Below are 24,348 nucleotides of genomic sequence, written 5' to 3'. Positions count from 1 at the left end.
TGTTATAATTTCTGCTCTTTTATATTTGCTGAGGAGAGCTTTACTTCCAACTATGTGGTCAATTTTGGAATAGGTGTGGTTTGGTGCTGAAAAAAATGTATATTCTGTTGATTTGGGGTGGAGAGTTCTGTAGATGTCTATTAGGTCCGCTTGGTGCAGAGCTGAGTTCAATTCCTGGGTATCCTTGTTAACCTTCTGTCTCATTGATCTGTCTAATGTTGACAGTGGGGTGTTAAAATCTCCCATTATTATTGTGTGGGAGTTTAAGACTCTTTGTAGGTCACTCAGGACTTGCTTTATGAATCTGGGTGCTCCTGTGTTGGGTGCATATATATTTAGGATAGTTAGTTCTTCTTGTTGAATTGATCCCTTTCCCATTATGTAATGGCCTTCTTTCTCTCTTTTGATCTTTGTTGGTTTAAAGTCTATTTTATCAGAGACTAGGATTGCAACCCCTGCCTTTTTTTGTTTTCCATTTGCTTGGTAGATCTTCCTCCATCCCTTTATTTTGAGTCCATGTGTGTCTCTGCACATGAGATGGGTTTCCTGAATATAGCACACTGATGGGTCTTGACTCCTTATCGAATTTGCCAGTCTGTGTCTTTTAATTGGAGCATTTAGCCCATTTACATTTAAAGTTAATATTGTTATGTGTGAATTTGATCCTGCCATTATGATGTTAGTTGGTTATGTTGCTCGTTAGTTGATGAAGTTTCTTCCTAGCCTCGATGGTCTTTACAATTTGGCATGTTTTTGCAGTGGCTGGTACTGGTTGTTCCTTTCCATGTTTAGTGCTTCCTTCAGGAGCTCTTTTAGGGCAGGCCTGGTGGCGACAAAATCACTCAGCATTTGCTTGTCTGTAAAGTATTTTATTTCTCCTTCACTTATGAAGCTTAGTTGGGCTGGATATGAGATTCTGGATTGAAAATTCTTTTCTTTAACAATGTTGAATATCGGCCCCCACTCTCTTCTGGCTTGTAGAGTTTCTGCCGAGAGATCAGCTGTTAGTCTGATGGGCTTCCCTTTGTGGGTAACCCGACCTTTCTCTCTGGCCACCGTTAACATTTTTTCCTTCATTTCTACTTTGGTGAATCTGACAATTATGTGTCTTGGAGTTGCTCTTCTCGAGGAGTATCTTTGTGGCGTTCTCTGTATTTCCTGAATCTGAATGTTGGCCTGCCTTGCTAGATTGGGGAAGTTCTCCTGGATAATATCTTGCAGAGTGTTTTCCAACTTGGTTCCATTCTCCCCGTCACTTTCAGGTACACCAATCAGAGGTAGGTTTGGTCTTTTCAAATAGTCCCATATTTCTTGGAGGCTTTGTTCGTTTCTTTTTATTCTTTTTTCTCTAAACTTCTCTTCTCACTTCATTTCATTCATTTCATCTTCCGTTGCTGATACCCTTTCTTCCAGTTGATCGCATTGGCTACCGAGGCTTCTGCAATCTTCAGGTAGTTCTCAAAACTTGGCTTTCAGCTCCGTCAGCTCCTTTAAGCCCTTCTCTGCATTGGTTATCTTACTTAAACATTCATCTATTTTTTTTTCAAAGTTTTTAACTTCTTTGCCATTGGTTTGAATTTCCTCCCGTAGCTCGGAGTAGCTTGATCGTCTGAAGCCTTCTTCTCTCAGCTCGTCAAAGTCATTCTCCATCCAGCTTTGTCCCGTTGCTGGTGAGGAACTGCGTTTCTTTGGAGGAGGAGAGGTGCTCTGCTTTTTAGAATTTCCAGTTTTTCTGCTCTGTGTTTTCCCCATCTTTGTGGTTTTATCTACTTTTGGTCTTTCATGATAGTGATGTACAGATGGGTTTTTGGTGTGGGTGTCCTTTCTGTTTGTTAGTTTTCCTTCTACCAGACAGGACCCTCAGCTGCAGGTCTGTTGGAGTTTGCTAGAGGTCCACTCCAGACCCTGTTTGGCTGGGTGTCAGCAGCGGTGGCTGCAGAACAGTGGATTTTCGTGGACCACAAATTCAGCTGTCTGATTGTTCCTCTGGAAGTTTTGTCTCAGAGGAGTACCTGGCCGAGTGAGGTGTCAGTCTGTCCCTACTGGGGGTGCCTCCCAGTTAGGCTGCTCGGGGGGTTAGGGACCCACTTTAGGAGGCAGTCTGCCCGTTCTGAGATCTCCAGCTGCGTGCTGGGAGAACCACTACTCTCTTCAAAGCTGTCAGACAGGGACATTTAAGACTGCAGAGGTTCCTGCTGACTTTTTGTTTGTCTGTGCCCTGCCCCCAGAAGTGGAGCCTACAGAGGCAGGCAGGCCTCCTTGAGCTGTGGTGGGCTCCACCCAGTTTGAGCTTCCTGGCGCCCCTCCCCCAGCCTGGCTGCCACCTTGCAGTTTGATCTCAGACTGCTGTGCTAGCAATCAGTGAGAGTCCGTGGGTGTAGGACCCTCTGAGCCAGGTGCGGGACACAATCTGCTGGTGTGCCGTTTTCCAAGCCCGTTGGAAAAGCGCAGTATTAGGGTGGGAGTGACCCGATTTTCCAGGTGCCGTCTGTTACCCCTTTCTTTGACTAGGAAAGGGAACTCCCTGACCCCTTGTGCTTTCCGAGTGAGGCAATGCCTCGCCCTGCTTCGGCTCGCGCAGGGTGTGCTGCACCGACTGTCCTGCACCCACTGTTTGGCACTCCCTAGTGAGATGAACCCGGTACCTCAGATGGAAATGCAGAAATCACCCGTCTTCTGCGTCGCTCAGGCTGGGAGCTGTAGGCTGGAGCTGTTCCTATTCCGCCATCTTGGCTCCACCAGCTGAGACCCTACTTCAGTCTTAACTAACTCAGAGCATGGTTGGAAAAATAAGGTGCATGTTGAGTTTGGGGATTTCTCTTTAGAAACTAACTTGGCATGTGTGTTACATCAACCTTGCGTAGTAGCAAGATTCACCAGGGTCTTGCCCTTGAATTAAGGCTGGAAAGCTGGATTTGTCCACCCTAAAACTGGATGAGTATCTCAGGTGGCAGACTTGTTCTAACTATTGTAAGTGAATAACATGTAAACTATGTGCCACACGATTAATAATCAGTGACAGCCAGACCCCCTAAGCAGGATCCTCCAGGAGACATCATTTTTTCCCTCTGATAAACAAACTCCATTCAGTATATGTCAGTTATTAAGATATTGTCCCTCAATTCAAACCCACCCTTCTATATGCAACTTTGTAATGTTACTCAAGGGTATGGGTCTTAGCCCATTTACCTTGCTGTTTAATTAATTAATTGGGGCAATTAATTAATTACTTTCATTGGGGTAAATACATATGACATAAAATTTACCATTTTAACCGTTTTAAAATATACAATTCAGTGGTATTTAGTACACTAACATTGCACAAACATCACCACAATCTAGTTCCAGAACACTTTCATCTCCCAAAAGGTAACTGTACTTATTAAGGAGTCACTCTCTATTTCTTCTAGTCTTTGTCAACCATTAATCTGCCTTATTTCCCTATGAATTTGCCTATTATTTATATTTCATGTAAATAGAATCATACATTATTGTGGCCTTTTGTGTCTGGCTTCTTTCACTTAGCATAATGGTTTTGAGGTTCATTCATATTGTAGTACGTATCAGTATTTCATTCCTTTTATAGATAATATTATTCATTGTATGAATATACCACAGGTGGTCATTTGGATTGTTTTCACATTTTCTCTTGTGAATAGGCATGCTATGAACATCTGTGTAAAAGTTTTTGCTTGAACACCAGTTTTAAATGCTTTTGGTTATATACCTGGGGTTAAAATTTCTGGGTCATATGGCCCCAAACTGTTTTCCTGGACCTCTCTTTAGAGCTCAGAGACACCAATACCAGTTAGCAGAGCATCCTCCTCTGAGGTGTGAAATTCTGCTCAATATGACCTCTCTTCTGAACTCAGGCACACTAGAAATAGTCTTCCATCCAGTGCCCTCTTCTTAGAGGTTTGACTTTCAGCTCTGCAGTGCCCCTCTTCCAAGCTCAAATATATCAACACTGTCTGAGAAGCACCCCTCCTCAGAGAACCTGGTCTCAGATTCATGCGGATCCTTCTCCAAACAAAGAAACACCAGTTCCATGAAGTTTCCTCCTTTAAGATTCCAAGCTTTAATAATTCCGACTGCTTTGTTTCCCCTGCCCTGAGGGTTATACCTGCTTCATGCAGTTGCTCCCTTCATGGTACCTTACAGTTCTTTTTTTCCTGTCAGTTACCTAGTTAAGGATTTTATATCTGGTTAACTTTCAAACTCATGCTGTATTACAAAATAATAGGTGTAGTTTCTGTCTCCTGACCGGATGCTGATGAGGACAAGATAGCAGACTATAATCAATTTGCTTGGTGAGCAGAGTGTTGCAGTATAGGGATGTCTCTATATAACAAAGCAGGAATGGCTCTATAGGGAACGAACATTGTAAAGAGACAGGATCCTAAATTTGCTCCCTCAGGATGGGGGTGGGTATGAGCAGGAGAAAGAAGGGAGGAGAGAGATTGAAGTGTGATGAGCTTTTCTGTTTGTTAGGCTTGGTAAGTTATTTCATGTATAGTACACACAGGAGAAAAAGATTACTTTGAGTGTATTTATTTACAGCTTTTAAACACATTGTTATTACCTAAGCATGTTAAAGAATTCAGTAACATCTAAGCACATTTATTGGGTCATAGACTACCCACTGATTTTTACCCATATGATAAAAAAACCCAGCAAATTATGCCTTGCTTATTTTTCAAAACACACTGTCATAATGCAATGCATAAAACAACCTAAATGTTGATCAGAAGAGGGCTAGTTAAATAAACATAGTACATCAGTGCAATAGAATATTATGAAGACATTAAAAATGATGAAGCACGTATATTATTTAACATGAAATAGATCTACCTTCTTTTGTAAATGAAAAGAACAATTTAAAAAACAGCAGGTATAACCTAATCCTGTTTCTGTAAAGAAATCTGTGTGTATGCATTGACAGAAGTCTGGAAATATATATAATAAAATGTTGACTGTGGCATTTTAAATATTTTTTATTATTTTCTGTGTTGTATGCTTTCTCTCTCTCACTCGTTTTCCCTTTCGCTTTTATATTTTATGCTATGGTCTGGACGTTTGTGTCCCCCCAAAGTTTGTATGTTGAAAACCTAATCACTAATGTGATAGTATTAGGATGTGAAGCCTTTGGGGTGATGAGGTCATGAGGGCAGAGCCCTCATTTTGAGATTAGTGACCTTTTAAATGAGGCCTCAGGGAACTGCTTAGCCCCTTCCACCATGTGAGGGGGACACAGTGAGAAAGTGCCATCTGTGAACCATAAATTGGACTCTCAGCAGACACTGAAGTTGCTAGCACCTTGATCTCACACTTCTAGCCTCCAGAACTGTGAAAGTAAATTTATATTGCTTATACACTACTCATTTATAGTGTTTTGTTATAGCAACCCAGACTGAGTCACCTTATAACTACGTAAGTTATTTTTCAGTCAGAATATGAATTTCATTAAAAAGAGAACTATCAGAGTTCTACTCCTCGCATGGCAGTGTGAGGATTTTCATGGACCTGCTCCCCAGTGAAAATGGTAAAAAATACTAAAAATAAACAGCCATTTAACGTCTCTAGAAGTGGTCTTGGGGGGCATGTAAGTAATGAAGAAGCATTTATTCAAGGAAATCTACTAGAGTTTGATAAAAATGGTGAGTCTGTGGTGTTTAAGCTGAAACCTGCTCCTTGTTTCCCCTTTCAAAGATCAGTAACATAGGAACTATACTCCAGACTGCTGCAGCCAAGAGCACAGGGCTTCCTCTCTCCAAAACTCCCAGTTAGAGGACAATCTTTCTGGGAAGGGTACATGTCAGTATTTCTTATCCTTCCCCCAGCTACCTGTTACTAAGTTCCAGATGAGTGTAGCTGAGAGGTGGGGTTTCCCTTCTTCGATCTGAACACCACTTGAGGGGTGAAATCTCCATCTCGGACATGGTGCCACTGAGAATACTGAGGTCCAAATCACCCTTGGCAGTGATCCAATCACTCCTGTAAGGCAGTGGTTCCACACTAGGAGAGGCAAGTCAAGATAATTTGAGGTTAGTTTACATACATACCCACTGAGCTTTCAGCTGGTAAAGTGAAATACCACTCAGAGAGAAGCGTGCCATTGTCTATACCCCACCTCCGTGGTCATGACTCAAGAGGTTTGGCCTGGGGAGATAAAAGAGCCAGTGAAAAAGATGCGGGAACAGCCCATGAGGGTTAAGAAAAAAAATCTCAATCATAGTCCACAGGAACTTCTTCAAAAGAGCCTGAATTTTGGTGGATTAGTCTGTACAGCAATTTAAGTCCTGAAGCACTACTAAAGACCATACAACAACCAATCATTACTTTGTAGGGCTTAACAGCTGGATAGTAAAGTAAAAGAATAGTCAAAGAGAGCTCTAACAAAACCAATATCACCCCAGTGTAACTGTGGGTATACCCAAGGCTGTGCCTATTTGAGAAGCAGCATCAGAGATTTAACACTACAGGGAGGGGAAATAAACAAATTTAGCCAGTCACTAAACAAATTAACAAACATACAGCAATAATAAGACTGGGGGGTGGGGTGGGATGGGCAGTATCCAGAATTGCTACAAGGTATTATCTAAAATTCTATTTCACAACAAAAAAAATTTTTTTTTTTTTTGAGACGGAGTCTCGCTCTGTCACCCAGGCTGGAGTGCAGTGGCGCAATTTCGGCTCACTGCAAGCTCCGCCTCCCGGGTTCACGCCATTCTCCTGCCTCAGCCTCTCCGAGTAGCTGGGACTACAGGTGCCCGCCACCACACCCGGCTAATTTTTTGTATTTTTAGTAGAGATGGGGTTTCATCGTGGTCTCGATCTCCTGACCTTGTGATCCGCCCACCTCGGCCTCCCAAAGTGCTGGGATTACAAACGTGAGCCACCACGCCCGGCCCACAACAAAAAATTTACAAGACATCTAAACAAATAGAACAGCATGACACCAGAAAAAGGTCAGGAGAAAAAGAAACTGCCTGCGAGTTTTTGAAACAAATGAAATTGGAAACAAAACACACCAACACCTGCAGGATACAGCAAAAGCAGTGCTAAAAGGGAAGTTCACAACACCTGCAGGATACAGCAAAAGCAGTGCTAAAAGGGAAGTTCATAGCATTAAATGCCTACTCAGAAAAGTAGAAAGGTTACAAATTAACAACCTAATAATGAAACTTAAGGAACTAGAAAAGCAAGAACCCACCAAACCCAAAATTAGCTGAAGAAAATAAATAAGAAAGACCAGAGCACCACTAAATAAAATAGGCCCAAAACAAACACAAAGGATTAATGAAAACAAAAAAAATGGTTCTTTGGAAAGATAAAATTGATAAACTGCTAGCCAGACTAAAAGAAAAGGAGAGAAGATGCAAATAAACAAGATCAGAAATGAAAAGGAGACATTACAAATGATACCCCAGAAATAACAAAAGATCATTAGAGACTATGATGAACTCTACACTTGCAAATTAGAAAACCTAGAGGAAATGGATAAATTCCTGGAGACATACAACCTCCCAAGATTGAGCCAGGAAGAAATAGAAAACCCGAACAGGTCAATAAGAAGTAGTGAGATAGTGAGATTAAATCAGTAATTAAAAATCTCCCAACAAAGAAAAGCCCAGGACCAGATGAATTCACAGACAAATTCTATCAAACTTACAAAGAAAAACTAACTCCAATCTTCCAGAGACTGTTCCAAAAAATCAAGGAGGAGAGAATTCTTAACTTCTAGGTCAGTATCACTCTGATGTCCAAACAGACAAAAACACAAGAAAACTACAGATGAATGTCCCTATGAACATAACACAAAAATCCCCAACAAAATACTAGCAAACCAGATCCAACAACACATCAAAGATAATATACCATGATCAAGTGGGTTTTTCACACCAGTGATGCCAAGATAGTTCAACATATGCAAACTAATAAATGCAGTACATCATGCAAACAGAATTAAGGACAAAAAATATGATCATCTCAATAGATGCAGAAAAAGCATTTGATAAAATTCAGCTTTCCTTCACTTGAACCCAGGAAGCGGAGGTTGCAGTGAGCCAAGATCGCACCATTGCACTCCAGCCTGGATGACAGAGCAAGACTCCGTCTCAAAAAAAAAAAAATTACAGCATTCCTTTACAATAAAAATCCTCAATGAACTAGGAATAGAAATAACATACCTCAGAATAGTAAAGGCCACATATACAAGCCCACAGCCAACATCTTACTGGGGGAAATTTGAAAGCCTTTCCTCTAAGAAACGGAACACGACAAGGATGCCCACTTTCACCACTTTTATTCAATATAGTAATGCAAGTCTTTGTCAGAAAAATCAGGTAAGCAAAATTAAAAAAAGGGCATCCAGATTGGAAAAGAAAAGGTCGAATTGTCCTTGTTTGCTGATATGATCTAGAAAAACCTGAAGACTCCACCAGAAAACTGTTAGAACTGATAAATGAATTTAGTAAAGTTGTAGGATACAAATCAACATACAAAAATCAGTAGCATTTCTATACACCAACAGTGTTCTATCTGAGAACAAAATCAAGAAGGTAATTCCATTTATAATAACTACAAAAATTAAAATATGTAGGAATAAATTTAACCAAGGAAGTGAAAGATCTCTATAAGGAAAACTACAAAACACTGATGAAAAAATTTTTTATGGCTGCATAGTATTCCCTGGTGTATATGTACCACATTTTCTTAATCCAATCTATCGTTGTTGGACATTTGGGTTGGTTCCAAGTCTTTGATATTGTGAATAGTGCCACAACAAACATACATGTGCGTGTGTCTTTATAGCAGCATGATTTATAGTCCTTTGGGTATATACCCAGCAATGGGATGGCTGGGTCAAATGGTATAAGAAGACGGGTGATTTCCGCATTTCCGTTTGAGGTACCGGGTTCATCTCACTAGGGAGTGCCAAACAGTGGGTGCAGGACAGTTGGTGCAGCGCACTGTGCACGAGCCAAAGCAGGGCAAGGCATTGCCTCACTCGGGAAGTGCAAGGGGTCAGGGAGTTCCCTTTCCTAGTCAAAGAAAGGGGTAACAGACAGCACCTGGAAAATCGGGTCAGTCCCACCCTAATACTGCGCTTTTCCAATGGGCTTGGAAAATGGCACACCAGCAGATTGTGTCCTGCACCTGGCTCGGAGGGTCCTATGCCCACGGAATCTCACTGACTGCTAGCACAGCAGTCTGAGATCAAACTGCAAGGCGGCAGTGAGGCTGGGGGAGGGGCACCCGCCATTGCCCAGGCTTGCTTAGGTAAACAAAGCAGCCAGGAAGCTCGAACTGGGTGGAGCCCACTACAGCTCAAGCAGCAGTCTGAGATCAAACTGCAAGGCGGCAGCCAGGCTGGGGGAAGGGCCCTCGCCATTGCCCAGGCTTGCTTAGGTAAACAAAGCAGCCAGGAAGCTCAAACTGGGTGGAGCCCACCACAGCTCAAGGAGGCCTGCCTGCCTCTGTAGGCTCCACCTCTGGGGGCAGGGCACAGACAAACAAAAAGTCAGCAGGAACCTCTGCAGACTTAAATGTCCCTGTCTGACAGCTTTGAAGAGAGTAGTGGTTCTCCCAGCACGCAGCTGGAGATCTGAGAACGGACAGACTGCCTCCTAAAGTGGGTCCCTGACCCCTGAGCAGCCTAACTGGGAGGCACCCCCCCAGCAGGGACAGACTGACACCTCACTCAGCCAGGTACTCCTCTGAGACAAAACTTCCAGAGGAACAATCAGACAGCTGAATTTGTGGTCTCACGAAAATCCACTGTTCTGCAGCCACCACCGCTGACACTCAGCCAAACAGGGTCTGGAGTGGACCTCTAGCAAACTCCAACAGACCTGCAGCTGAGGGTCCTGTCTGGTAGAAGGAAAACTAACAAACAGAAAGGACATCCACACCAAAAACCCATCTGTACATCATCATCATCACAGACCAAAACTAGATAAAACCACAAAGATGGGGAAAAAACAGAGCAGAAAAACTGGAAACTCTAAAAAGCAGAGCACCTCTCCTCCTCCAAAGGAACGCAGTTCCTCACCAGCAACAGAACAAAGCTGGATGGAGAATAACTTTGACGAGTTGAGAGAAGAAGGCTTCAGACGATCAAACTACTCCAAGCTACAAGAGGAAATTCAAAACAATAGCAAAGAAGTTAAAAACTTTGAAAAAAAATTAGACGAATGGATAACTAGAATAACCAATGGAGAGAAGGGCTTAAAGGAGCTGATGGAGCTGAAAGCCAAGTTTTGAGAACTACGCGAAGATTCCAGAAGCCTCGGGAGCTGATGCGATCAACTGGAAGAAAGGGTATCAGTGATGGAAGATGAAATGAATGAAATGAAGCGAGAAGGGAATTTTAGAGAAAAAAGAATAAAAAGGAACGAACAAAGCCTCCAAGAAATTTGGGACTATGTGAAAAGACCAAATCTATGTCTGATTGGTGTACCTGAAAATGACGGGGAGAATGGAACCAAGTTGGAAAACACTCTGCAAGATATTATCCAGGAGAACTTCCCCAATCTAGCAAGGCAGGCCAACATTCAGATTCAGGAAATATAGAGAACACCACAAAGATACTCCTCGAGAAGAGCAACTCCAAGACACATAATTGTCAGATTCACCAAAGTTGAAATGAAGGAAAAAATGTTAAGGGCAGCCAGAGAGAAAGGTCGGGTTACCCACAAAGGGAAGCCCATCAGACTAACAGCTGATCTCTCAGCAGAAACTCTACAAGCCAGAAGAGAGTGGGGGCCAATATTCAACATTGTTAAAGAAAAGAATTTTCAACCCAGAATTTCATATCCAGCCCAACTAAGCTTCATAAGTGAAGGAGAAATAAAATACTTTACAGACAAGCAAATACTGAGTGATTTTGTCACCACCAGGCCTGCCCTAAAAGAGCTCCTGAAGGAAGCACTAAACATGGAAAGGAACAACCGGTACCAGCCACTGCAAAAACATGCCAAATTGTAAAGACCATCGAGGCTAGGAAGAAACTGCATCAACTAACGAGCAAAATAACCAACTAACAACATAATGACAGGATCAAATTCACACATAACAATATTAACTTTAAATGTAAATGGGCATCAGTGCATTTCTAAACATCAAAGCTCAATCCTTCGAAAGACCAATAAAAATTTTCCTTTCAGTTGTAGCCAACCTGATCACACAGAAAATTCCTTTTATAAACTTTCTTTTCATAAACCTATTATAACGTGCTTAGACAATTTATGACATGTTTAGATTTTCTGCTTTCTCCTATACTTTCTCTTTCTTAAATAGCCAGTCACTTTACTCTAGGACAAAAATTTACCACAAAAGATTATTTCTTATACAAAATTATTTTCTTTTCTCTTCAATCTATCTTACCAAAAATACATCCTACTCTCCTCATATACTTGCATACAGACTGTATTTCTCATCTGTTTAATCACACACATTAATTAAAATGTTAACTCTTAGTAACCCTAATCTTCAGTGAAAACCTAGGACTTAAGCAATTTTTAACTGACAATCATGTACCAACAATCCATGAATACACATTTTACAATTTCCAGAAACATAGGCTAACAGAATATCTTTTTAATATGGAACAGGACATATTTACCAACAGACTCAAATGACTTTTGTTTCTTTCAAATAAGAAGCCAAAAGCATATGAGCCTGAACTCATATTCAGTAACCAATGTCTCAGAATTACATCTTATCTGGAAATGATCTAATTCAATGAACGTCCTCCCAAGTAAACATATTATGAAACATAACCATTTTCAAAAGTTCATTTACAAACTTTTATCCCATTTACATCCATTCAATTCATTCACTCTTAACAATTACATCTAGAAGACTTCATGAGACACTAGAAAAATCTAGCCACTAGCCCAAACAAAATTTTCTGTCAATAATTTTACATTACCATTACTGTATGCCAGATAAGTATGAAAGAGCCCTAAATTTAAATATATACGTATTTTTCTAATGACTCAGAAGACATAGCCATTGCCACCAAACCAACAATATTAGACCAGTCCCATCCACCAAAAGATTGCTGTCACATGAACTTGAAAAGCATTTGCATCTATTTGCTTAATTTATGAGTATTCATTTATTTATATGCTAATTTGGTTCTGTAGACAATATACAGATATATACATATATACACACACACAAAGAAAATACAGACAGACAAAAAAGATCTTGTAGATTTAATCGTAATCCTGTAGCTATGAGTCAGGTAAAACTCATAGTTTAAAGAACAGTTAGATTCAAACTATTTCTCTGTTAATGGAATAAACTGACATTTGTCTGTCCCACATGGCTGATGCCTTTACCGAATTTTAGAGAACAGGGCAAGAAATTTACATTTCAAAGCACAGAAAATTTAGGCTTTTTCAAGTAGTTTGGGTGTTTTAGAGGAAGACTGAAATGGATACCAAGGTAACATAAAATCATGGGAATTTATCACAGAATTGTACAAGAAAACATACAGATGAGTCTAGAGAAAATGTAATTCCTTCAAAATCAAAGAGTAGAAGAGGAAGGAGGGAGTGAAAGATAAAGCAGAGGTGGGAAAAAAGGTGCAGAAGACAGGCCGAGTGGCAGGCAAGGGGAGGCTAGTGGAAGAAGGTTCTTCCAGAGGGGGCTTCTTTTTTCCAGCTTTAGTTTCAATCTGACAAGCACTTCTCTCTATTTCATTAAGGCACTCACTCAATTGGGAATTATTTTTCCCTAAGAGAGGCAATGGTAGCCCCTTGATTCCATTTACAACTTTCAAAGTACCAGTTGAAAAAAAGGTTTCCCATTGTCTCTGGAATGTTCCATGTTTTCTTTCTTCTAATTGTGCCTGCACATAGTCAGGTTTTGGAATTTCAAAGAAGCCCCATTTGGCCAATAAAGTTAAAGATTGTCCTGCATAATTTTTGTCCAGAGACCTAGCCAATTACAATTCCCTGGACCATAATGTTTGCTCGTAAATCAAGCTGGAGTGCCAGAAGGCAGCTGATCAGGGAAAAACTTAAAATATGGGTTACCCATTGCACTGACATGACGAATGCCTCCCTGTCATCGCCCGTAGCATGAGCATCCCCAGAAAACCTTATAGACCCGCTGAGTTGGGCTGGGAGGGACCCCCTATTGAGGCGGGAAATTAAAGAAAAAGAAAATTAAAAAGAAAGAGAAATAAGTTGTCCTGTATTAGGCGACTTGTCCCAGAGGCAGCAACAGGCACAGCCCAGACCCAGGAAAACTCTTGATAGTATTATCTAATGTGCTCTGGAGACTCTCCCAGCACTCCCTCAATGTAAGGAGAAGGAAAACAAATTTTCCTTTGTTTTATGAAATGAGTTTATAGATTCTTGTTCTCTGTAACTAGTGACTTCAAGTACTCTGTTTTATCTAAGAGGTGCAATGAAGATCATGAGAAGCCTGAGTAGGCCTGAACTACAGCTGCTTGGGCACCATAGTGAAGGTTATGGGATAAGCCCATGCCCAGGCAAACCTAGATAACGAACATCTGGGTTGCTTGGCAACGGTCATGTGCAATCCTGTCTTTGTTCTGCCTCTGTATCCCTGCTTTCACGCCACTGTAAGCTTGCTTCCAGCTAGCCCACTTCCTTTTGTAAACTGTGTATAAAAGTCAGGTACTGTCTTTGTTCTGGGCCCAGTCTTTTGGACGTGAGTCAGTTGGGCCTGATGCACGCAATAAAGATTTTCCTGTTTCAACCCGAGGTCTCTCTCGTCCTCCTGAGTCCCACAACACTCTAAACCTGGGGTGACTGGGAGGACCACCTCTGGGATCCAGATGGAGGGAACTGACTGAGACTTGGAAGGCCTCCCACTAAGCCTGGGGCCAACAGGGAATGCCCCCTCTAGAGTCCAGATAGGGGAAACTGGCTGGGAAGGCCACCCTCCCAAGCCTCCCATCCCCCATCCCAGCCAGGAGACAAAAGGAAGGTCTCCTCTGGGGTCTGGATGGAGGGAACCTACAGGAAAGGAATAAAGTCTCTGAGACCTTAAACAAAGGGTAGGAGGTCCAAATTTGAGAGAAATTACCCCAGCCTATCCCTGAAGCCCTGGCACCAGTAAGAAGACAACTGACCTTAGAAGGCTCTTGCAGGTGCTTATACCTTGTCTCAGACAGCACTGGGAGTAGTTGGGGATGGCTTCAAATCCTGTTTCTGACACTAAGAATCTAAACAAAAGTTCTGTGAAAAGGAATTTGGAAGAAAGACTTAACAGTTTGCAAACAGACACAGCCTTCTGTGTAAAAGGAAAGTGTATTCCAGAGAACAAAGAGACGGTTTGGCTTTCATAGAGAAAGTTCCTACTCAGGTTCCCAGTCAGGACCTTTTATACAAATGAAGGATTCAGACTTGCTTGGTTCTGATTGGTGAACACAGCTGAGCTCTGACTGGTTGATACAACTGAGCTCTCATTGGCTAAGGCAGATGGGCTCTGATTGGTTGGTTCAGGTGAGCTCTGAAAGCCCCAAAGGTAAACAAAGGCGTGAGTTTTCCAGGAAACTCAGAGTACCTGTGTGATCTCTAGTCAGCAAATGGCCGCTTGGCTGTATTTTAAATTTAGGTCCTGTTAGCCACTCAAAATCCATCTTGAAGGACTGGCTGTTTTAGGTTCACGTTTGTTTGCACACTTCACAAATGAAAATATGTTACTGACAAGCACATTAAAAAGACAAACCTTATTTGTTATTAAGGAAATGCAAACTAAAACCACAATGTGCTACCATTGCACAGCTAGAATGTGAAAATTTATAAATGCAAATGATATTAAGGTTTGGCAAGGATGTAAGGGAACAGGAATCCTCACATAGTGGTGGTGGGAGTGTAAAATGATACCACCACTTTGAAAAATATTTGGAGGTTTCTTACAAAATTAAACATATGCCTATCATGTTTATCTCCTAGGTCATTCATCACCTAGGTATTCACTCATGAAAAGGAAAAGCATATGTCCTTACAAACACATACAAAAATATTCATAGTAGTTTGTAATAGTCAAAAATTAAACAGAACCCAAATGTCCTTCAACAGGTAAATGGTTAAATAAATCTTGGTATATACATATAATGCCATTTATTGATTAAAACGGTATAATGTATTGACATATGCAACAACATGGATGTATCTCAAAATAAGTATGCTGAGTGAAAGAGCCAGAGCATAAAAGTATACATACTGTATGATTCCATTTATATAAAACTTTAGAAAATGCAAATTAATCTGTAGTGACAGACTGCTGATAATTGATTGCCTATGGACAGGGTAAGGGTATAGGAAAAGAGGAAGGGATTACAGTTAAGCAGGAGAAAACTTTTGGAGTTTGATGAATATATTGATTATCTTGATTGTGGTGATGGTTCATGGTTTTCATATATATACATATATCAAAACTTATCAAATTTGTGTACTTTAAATATATGTGGCTTATTATATCTCAAATTATACTTAATAAATCTCGAGAGTCTTTAGTAGAAATGGATAAGCTGGCTCTAAAATTCTTATAGAATTATAAAAGAGCTGAAATTGCCGGAACAACCTTGAAAAAGAAGAAACTGGTTTTTTGACTTATTGTAAAGTAACAGTTATCAAGATAGTGTGGTACTGACTCTTTGAAATTCAATGTAATAGAATAGAGTCCAGAAATGTCAGCACATATATGGTCAATTGATTTTCAACAAAAGTACAAAGACAATTCAGTGGGAAAAGGTTAATCTTTTCAATAAATGGTCCTGGAACCAGTGGTTATCCACATCCAAAAATAAAATATGAATGTTGATCTATACCTTGAGTAATATCTAAAAATTAACTCAACCTAGATCATAAAACTAAATATGAGAGCTAAATATATACAAATTTGAGAAAAATGTAGAACAAAAGCTTTGTGACCTTGAGTTAGAAAAATATTTCTTAGATATGACACCAAAAGCCTGATTTATGAAAGAAATTGATAAATTGAACTTCATTAAAATTAAAAATTTCTGCTCTTCAAAAGGCACTATAAAAATAAGAAGATAAGCAATAGAGTGAGAAAAGATATTTGCAAGTCACATATCTAACAGAAGACTTGTATCCAGAATATATAAAGAACTCTCAGAACTCAAAGTAAGAAAACGAACAACCCAATAAATAATTGCCAGAGTATTTACAAATTAGCATATGAAAAGATATTCAACATCATTAGCCATTGGGAAAATTCATATAAAAAACATGAGAGGCCAGGTGTGGTGGCTCACCCCTGTAATCCCAGCACTTTGGGAGGCCAAGGTGGCAGATCACTTGAGGTCAGGAGTTTGAGACCAGCCTGGCCAACATGGCAAAACCCCGTCTCTACTAAAAAAAAACAAAAATTAGCTAGGCATGGTGGTCGGTGCCTGTAATCCCAGCTACTCAGGCGGCCGAGGCAGGAGAATTGCTTGAATCCAGGAGGCGGAGGTTGCAGTGAGCTGAGATCACACCACTGCAGCTTGGTCAACAGAGTGAGACTCCATCTCAAACACACACACACAGACACACACACACAGACACACACACACACACACCACCACCACAACAAAACTACCATGAGATACTGCTACACACCTATTAGAATGTCTAAAAAAATTTTTTTAAATTATACTTTAAGTTCTAGGGTACATGTGCACAACGTGCAGGTTTGTTACATATGTATACATGTGCCATGTTGGTTTGCTGCACCCATAACTCGTCATTCACATTAGATATTTCTCCTAATGCTATCCCTCCCCCATCCCCCCATCCCACAGCAGGCCCCAGTGTGTGATGTTCCCCGCGCTGTGTCCAAGTGTTCTCATTGTTCAATTCCCACCTATGAGTGAGAACATCCGGTGTTTGGTTTTCTGTCCTTGTGATAGTTTGCTGAGAATGATGGTTTCCAGCTTCATCTATGTCCCTACAAAGGACATGAACTCATCCTTTTTTATGGCTGCATAGTATTCCATGGTGTATATGTGCCATATTTTCTTAATCTAGTCTATCATTGATGGTAGAGTGTCTAAAATTTTAATGTCTGCCCCCATCAATTGTTGGCAAGGCTGTGGAGGAATTGGACTCATACACTGCCAGTGGGAATATAAAACTCTACATACAGTTTGAAAAACAATTTGGCCATTTCTTAAAAAGTTAAAGAAATACTTACCATGACCCAGCTATTTCACTGTTAGGTATTTACTCAAGAGGAAAGAAAACTTGTCTATACAAGTATCTGTACATGAATGTTCATGGAAGCTTTATTTGTAATAGTCCAAACATGAAAACAAATCAAATACCCATTAATGTGTTTGGATAAATAAAAATTGTGGACTATCCATACAATGGAAGGAAGGAAAGAAGAATGGGAAGCAGAAAGAGAGGGAGGGAAAGATGGAGGGAGAAAGAGAAGAGGGAAAGATGGAGGGAGAAAAAGGAGGCAAAGATAATGAGAAAGAAAGTAAAAAGGAAAGAAAGGGAAAGATAAAAAGAAGAAAATTGTAAGAAATCCTAAAAGTTTCTTATGAATGCCTGTGGTTTGGGGAACACTATCCTTATTTAAGGTGTGTACTGAAAACTGTACTACTTACTATACAAAAATGCTGTAGAAAGAGGAATTGGAATAATCCTCTCTCAATTCCTTACAGCTGAATATCAGAATGCATCTGGTAACTGATAAAAAAAGCCACACACATATTGCCTATACAGGTAGTGTCTATAGAATAATGGTGCCTATACAACGATCCTCAAATTCAAAGGCAGATATTTTTTCATATGTGTCACAACAGATTAATTAATTCAACAACTATTCAGCAACTCCTATCATATTTTAGGCATTACTTTGGATTCTGTTTTTTGTAATGACCAAGATAGCATGTTCCCTGCCCTCAAGAATCTCACATTCTGTTTGGGAAGGCAGTCACACAACCTGAGGAAGCTCAATAAAAGTCTGTATCTGATGAATTTGATGGCATTTGCAATAGTGTATTGATGTGAAAATGGAACACAGGAGAGGAGAAGAAAGTGAAATTGACTGGAAATTAGTGGTCATGGAAAAAACAGAACACCGGGAGAGTGGGCTCTTTGTGTGTGTGTGAACATGCTCCTTGAACTTGACAATTCCACTGACTTCTTAGCTCATGTCCTCGATTTTGCCAGTATAAGACCAAATGATATAGAATCTTTTTACCTATAAAATAAAATAATGTAATTAGCTGGCTTCTAGTAATCTAACAAGGCATTTATTCAACAAATATTTCTTGAGGGCCTATTTAGCATCAATAACACTGTGTTTGCGAAGCCTTCAGTGCCATGTCCAATGCAGGTCCACTGTGAGGCCAAATCTGAGACTGAGGGAGTAACAGAAGGTGCCAGTTACACTATGAAGTAAGATATCAGGAAAACACTGGCTCTTGATGGTTCTGAAAAAAGGATAAAAGGCCACGCCCTCTCTGAGTGAAGAAAATTTAAGTAGGGAAATATCTTGGGTTTACACACTTCTTACATATTATTTCCAACACATATTTTGTAAATTAGTTGTTATTCTTTATTAAGCATGTAGCTTATACTATTACCATTAAGCCAAGAAATACTTCTTTCTGCCTACCAAAGGCCTAGGGCCCCTAGGTTCTGGGGACAGAGGGAAAATCCAGGCTCTATCCAAGTCATCAAAGTTCTCATAGTCTAGTGGGAAGATGGTTATACAGAAATATAATTTCCAAAATTGTGTAATGAGGGCTTTGGCAAGGATAAGAACAAGAGGCTCTGGGAACACAGAGGAAGGACCCTAAACCACAGCCAGAAGGATGGGTAGACAGGATTATCCTAGGCTCCTCTCAGAAGTTGTGAGTATGAAGTAGATACTATTATCCCCAATTTGCAGGTGTGGAAACAGGATGGGAGAGATTATGAACCTTACTTAAGGTCAAACAGCAAGGCAGAGGTGGGGCAAATTTCAAGCCTAGGCTTGTCCAACCCCAGTGTCTCATGCAGTTTGCATTACCCTAAGCTCACTCTTATGGCAATGTCATCTGTTTTTATTACCAGCCACCAGCTACACTTCCTGGCATTCTGCTTGCTAGAAATTTTTTTTTAAGTACTAAAAACAGTTTTAGGATCAGCTATATAATTTGTGAAGTACAGTGAAAAATGAAAATGTGGGACAACTGGTTCAAAAATCATTAAGCATTTAAGATGGCAACACATCATTAAAGCAAGCAGGGGCCTGTGCAACTGCACAGGTCACGTGCCCATAAAACCAGCCCTGTTCAGTATAGTAGCTGATTGTGGCAACTTCCAGGGAAAGGCAGCTGAAGGATTTTCGGGTGTTTTCATGTTCCTCACAGAGGAACCCTGGGGTGAAAGCCGTGCTCAGCTGTGAGGAGTGCAGGGCTCCGAAATGGGCCTTTCACCCTCACTTCTTTCCCAGTTCACAGCTGTTTCTGGGGATTGGACACCACTTAGACATGGAGACACAAAGGGAAGCTACAGACAGGGCACACAAATTCCCAGGAAAGGCCTGTAATGTTGCTGTTACTTTCTAAACCTGCTCCTGCTTCTAGGTAGATAAGCCTTTCCTACACAATCAATTATAATCTCCAGCTATGAATATTTTCACGAGTGAAATGAGTTAATGTGGTTGGGCTAGAATTTTTCACCTTCCATATGAAGTTTAGGTTGATAGAGTAACTTTACACAATACAAAACCAACACCATTTCTCCTAATAAATAGCAGATGAACATGCCCAAACCATTACCTTCACAGTTGGCAAAACAGTAGTACTCTGTGCAGGGGCATATCATGCAATTTACTTCACAAAAGAAGTTAATAACCTCGAAAGGGGGCCATGACAGAGTCCACAGTTCAATGTGCCTTTCCTTCATATTATATTTTATGTAACCTCTGCTCCTCAATGTCTTCATCTATAAAATGGGCTCAATATGAACATCTACTTCCTAAGGTTGTTCTGTGAATTAAACGAGTTAGTGTATGTACGAACGTTAAAACAGTACTTAACACTTACAAGCATACTATGATTTTTACCTGTTATATCTGCATGCCAGGTATTATATAAAGGCAACTTGCAGTCAATAATGTTAATCCTTGATGTATTCCATTCATTCATTAAAATGAATATTTTAAACAAGATACAAATAATGCTGGGAGGAAAACTACTGTTCTCAGAAGCATTCATGTAACTACTGCAAGTATAAATTTGTTAAATTCCTAGAGTTTGTACCTCTGAGGCTCAATCCTTTGTTTTTTTTTTTTACATTTTTGCGCAGTGGCCTCTGGTATCGGTAAAAATGTTGCTCAATAGCTTGTGGAAATGCCTTCATATTTTAAAGTACTAAGTACAATAAAGAATGTCCCTCTCCATTTTTGAAACAGCCAGTTTCATTTTGAAAGTATTGTTGTTTAGGAAAGACCAGTAACCTGTTAAGGGGCTGTCAGAAATATCTGGAAACATGATCATAATCCTAATCAGAATAAGAACCATCTGTACTGGGCACTCACGATGTGCAAGACACTGTTGGAAGCACTTAATATGCACCAACCATTTTAATCCTTACAATAATCTTGGAGACGTGCACTCTTACTGTGCCCAATTGACAAATGCAGAAGCTGTGGATCCCAGGTTAACTAACTGGCACTGGGTCACACAGTGATTCAACAGGAACACCAGAATTCAAACCCGGGAATTCTGACTCTGGAGCCAAGCTCTATTAGCTATGAGATTTTGAAAATCACAAAATTGCTCTGAGCCTCAATTTCCACATCTGTGAAATGGGAATAAATGTAGGCCCTCCAATACTGGGAGGTTGTGACTTGCTGCATTGGAACTGTCTACTTTTTGTCTTAGTCTTTGGATATCTAGAATTACTCAAGAAAAAGAAATATAACAAAGTGAGAGCTTTTAAAATATGTGTTCTTTCCTTAGGAAGGACCCTGAGTATATAGGGCCTTGCAAGCCCTAGAAACAGCCTTGAAGAATGAGGGTACCTGAAACACTTCCTATAAAAGTGTCAGGATGTTGGGACCTGGTGGGCACACAGGTCCCACTTGTTCCCCATGGACTCTTAGCTTTGTGGTGTGAATAAAGCATGAGCAGGGCCTGAACAGGACCCTCCAAATTGTGACCAGGGCCCTTTTTGGTCAGGTCTATGCCTGTACTGTTCACATACCAAAATAGCAAAGGAGAGGAGAAATATGAGAAAGGAAGGAAAGGGAGTTTCTTTTGCTGGTTTGCTTTATATTTTTTCACTCTGTTCTTTTAATGTGGTCTCTCCTATTATGTTTCTACAGCTTAATTTTTCAAAAAACAGCGGAGTTTAATTTAAAAAATAGTTATATGGTCAATGTGGAACTTGTAGACTATAGAAGACCATATAACCAGTTATTAAAAAAACCAGATATACACCTTGTTCACAGCATGGTGTATGCCCATGTAGTTCTCTCCAAATGTCTACACACACACACACACACATACCTGCTCAGTCACAATTATTTTTGTTACAGTAACATTATCGATTAACACATATTTTCACTGAATGTCTGACCATTTTCCCATCACTTATTAGCCACAAATCACCCTCCCACATTCTCCCCACCCCCAAAGACCTCAGGAGCCCGTTCCCCACACATAAACATTTTTTTATCCTTTAGAATCTAAGATGTTCCCCTCTCAAGCTTCTGACTCCTGCTGTTCCCCATTTCCTGATTCTGGATCTTCCTCCCAGCTTCCCTACTCCCATCTGGGTTATTGTCTCCCTCCCTCTCACCCCAAACTTCATCATTCCCTGCTCCTTTCCTGACCCTGGATGTCTCCATCACCCCTCATTTTCTCCAGCCACCTGGGTTAAACCCCGCCCCTTTTTCTTGCCCAAGTTGCAGATCACCTCTGCTAAGAGGGTATATAGAACCTAAGTGGGAACTTCCTGCACAGAACTCCATTTCAGCCAGTGGGAATAAATTATTGCTAGGACAGTATTTTATTTCTTCTCTCGTCCAAAGAGTCAGCTAGTATGTTAACAATTTTCTTTAACCCTCCAATTATGATATAGGATTAACGATTTTTCGAACCGCAATAAAAAAACACACCTCTACATTTTGTTTAAACAAAACAATTTATTTTACTAATTAAAACATTTCATAACAGAAAAGCAACTTGGAAAACAGAATTCTCAGCTCAAGGGCAAAGGCAAACTCTTGAGGAAGAAGGTGGCCCAGAATCAAAAGGCCAACAGCAGGTAAGTGCTAGGTGGTGGAGTCATGGGGAGGAGAGGCTTCAAAACTACTCAGGATGTTGGTTAACGGCTGGAACTTTGGGAGACCTCGCAGCTAACTACAGGACAGGCAGCCCATTCACAAAGTGGGTAGATGTTGATTCCTTCTGTGGGCCTTAGAGGATGCTCATAGAGGGTCACAGCTCAGGCGGTGTTGCAGGGTGAGCTGTGCTCTCTATTTCTGCCTGCTCTTCTGGAGGGACAGGGCTCGGAGCATAAAACTCAGGCATCAAAGCATTCCTAAGGCTTTCAGGGCTAGGAGTGGAGATAGATCTCAGGCCCAAAAACTCAGGGGAAGGGGAAGAGGGGCTTAGGCCAGGAGACCTACTCGGGGAGGAGGAGTTGGAAGCACAGGAGGAGGAGGAGCTCTCATCCCACTGCTGAGGGATGGGAAGGAAGAACCTCCCAGGGGGTGAGGGTGAGGAGGCACGCATACGGACTGCATGCCAAACAGGCGGGGAAGCACGGCTTGGGACCTCAGGATCAGGAGAGCCTGATCTGCTCTGAAAGGCAAGCCTTTGTGAGCCAATCCCACAGGAAGGATTCTCATCAGCTGACCCAGACCGGGAGCGTCGGCTGAGAAGTGCTGATCTTCGCTGGGTGGAACGGCTCCGGAGGCCAGCGCCTGGCGTCGTGCTGGTGCTGCGATGAGCGGGGTCTGACCTTGCTGTGCGGCCGCGAAGGGCAGGGCCTGGCGCAGAATCGCGGCCTCGGCGGGCAGGGCCTGGCGCGGAATCGCGGCCTCGGCGGGCAGGGCCTGGCGCGGAATCGCGGCCTCGGCGGGCAGGGCCTGGCGCGGAATCGCGGCCTCGGCGGGCAGGGCCTGGCGCGGAATCGCGGCCTCGGCGGGCAGGGCCTGGCGCGGAATCGCGGCCTCGGCGGGCAGGGCCTGGCGCGGAATCGCGGCCTCGACGGGCAGGGCCTGGCGCAGATGCACGGCCTCGGCTGGCAGGGCCTGGCGCAGATTCAGGGCTTAGGCGAGCAGGGTCTAGATGAGTAGCGCGGCGTGGAAAAGCAGGGCCTGGCTGGGCGGTGCAGCGTCGGATGACAGGGCCTGGAGCAGATGCACGTCTGCGGAGAGCAGAAGCTGCCAGGGTGATGCGGCTTTGGCTAGCAGGCCTTGCCTCAGATGCGTGGCTTAGGAGTGCAGGGCCTGGCTGGGTTGCCTGACTCGACGTAGAAGCCCCGGAACAGGGATGGCTGCTGGGCCGGAACCCTGGAGAAGATGGCGGCAAAGGCCCAGGAAACAGACGCCGCCCTGGAGGCTTCTGAGCCGGGGCAGCCTGGTTGCGGCAGGGCTGCTTCCTACGACGGCTGTTCCCGGGGCTCTTGGTCTGGGCCAGGTGCTCGTCGTCGTGGCCAGTGTCCTTCTGGGGCCCCACAGCGGCCTGGCTGCCCCCCTCAGGCACCACACACCCAAAGACTTCGTGAGGACTGTGGCAGTCCTGGAGGTCAGAATGCCTCTCCGTCAGCACAGCAGCTATGATTGGCAGCCCCGAGGCCTCATCGGTGAAGAAAATGGCGGCGGAGGTGGCGGCTGCAGCAGAAGAACCGGCTGTGCTGCTGCTTAGAGCTGCGCCGCCCGAGGGAGATGCTTGGCTGGAGACTGTGGTGACGGAAGCAGCAGGATCTTGATTCCCGGTCCCGCAGGCATCCCCGGAGGCAAGGGCGGTTTCGTTGTTTAGCCCTCCCTGCACCTCGTCCTGCTGGTGCTTCTGCTCCTTCTCCATGTCTGACTGAGTGGCCATAACGCCAGCTTCTCCCTCAGAGAGCAAGGAGCGCAGCTGCTACTTCTGCCCGAGGAGAGCGCGAACTGGTAGAGCAAGAAGGTGGGTGGAGCCCGGCCAGTCCTCGACTCTGATTGGCGAGCTGGACGTCAGATGACTCTTCTCTCTTCCCGGGAGCCATCCAATCCGGAGCCGTGCAACCCAGAGCCAGGCGCCTATCGTCAACCCGGAGTGTGTGCTCCAGCCCTCTGGGGTCGACCCTGGCCGCTGGGTCAATAGTGTGAATCTCCTCTCCTCACACGGGGCCCCTGAGA

At 42.5% G+C, this 24,348-nt stretch overlaps 1 protein-coding gene and 1 long non-coding RNA gene across 2 annotated transcripts in view; both read right to left on the bottom strand.

The window, feature by feature from the left end:
- Nucleotides 1–4,535: 4,535 nt before the first annotated feature.
- LOC134736035 (uncharacterized) overlaps nt 4,536–24,348 on the bottom strand; it is a 30,936-nt gene continuing 11,123 nt past the window's right edge. The window contains exon 2 of the long non-coding RNA XR_010119718.1: nt 4,536–6,015. This is a non-coding gene — a long non-coding RNA (uncharacterized lncRNA). The remainder of the gene's footprint in view (nt 6,016–24,348) is intronic.
- Nucleotides 22,130–24,146, bottom strand: EZHIP (EZH inhibitory protein). The gene is made up of 2 exons (XM_055268421.2): nt 23,263–24,146; nt 22,130–23,163 (listed from the first exon to the last, which is right to left on the bottom strand). Exons 1-2 carry the CDS (start codon nt 24,053–24,055, stop codon nt 22,445–22,447), a joined length of 1,512 nt encoding a protein of 503 aa, XP_055124396.1. The 5' UTR covers nt 24,056–24,146; the 3' UTR covers nt 22,130–22,444.

The sequence above is a fragment of the Symphalangus syndactylus genome, chromosome X (genome assembly GCF_028878055.3).
Source record: "Symphalangus syndactylus isolate Jambi chromosome X, NHGRI_mSymSyn1-v2.1_pri, whole genome shotgun sequence".
NCBI lineage: Eukaryota > Metazoa > Chordata > Mammalia > Primates > Hylobatidae > Symphalangus > Symphalangus syndactylus.
Note: the sequence above shows the minus strand (reverse complement) of the source record. Positions and strands in the feature narration are given on the sequence as shown.

Bases quoted from the DNA above. Each gene is read 5' to 3' on its own strand.
- EZHIP (XM_055268421.2), bottom strand. From the start codon at position 24,055: ATGGCCACTCAGTCAGACATGGAGAAGGAGCAGAAGCACCAGCAGGAC. The intron at 23,164-23,262 runs GCCCTGCCAGCC...ATTCCGCGCCAG, and splicing joins AAGCCCTGAATCTGCGCCAG to GCCCTGCCCGCCGAGGCCGC.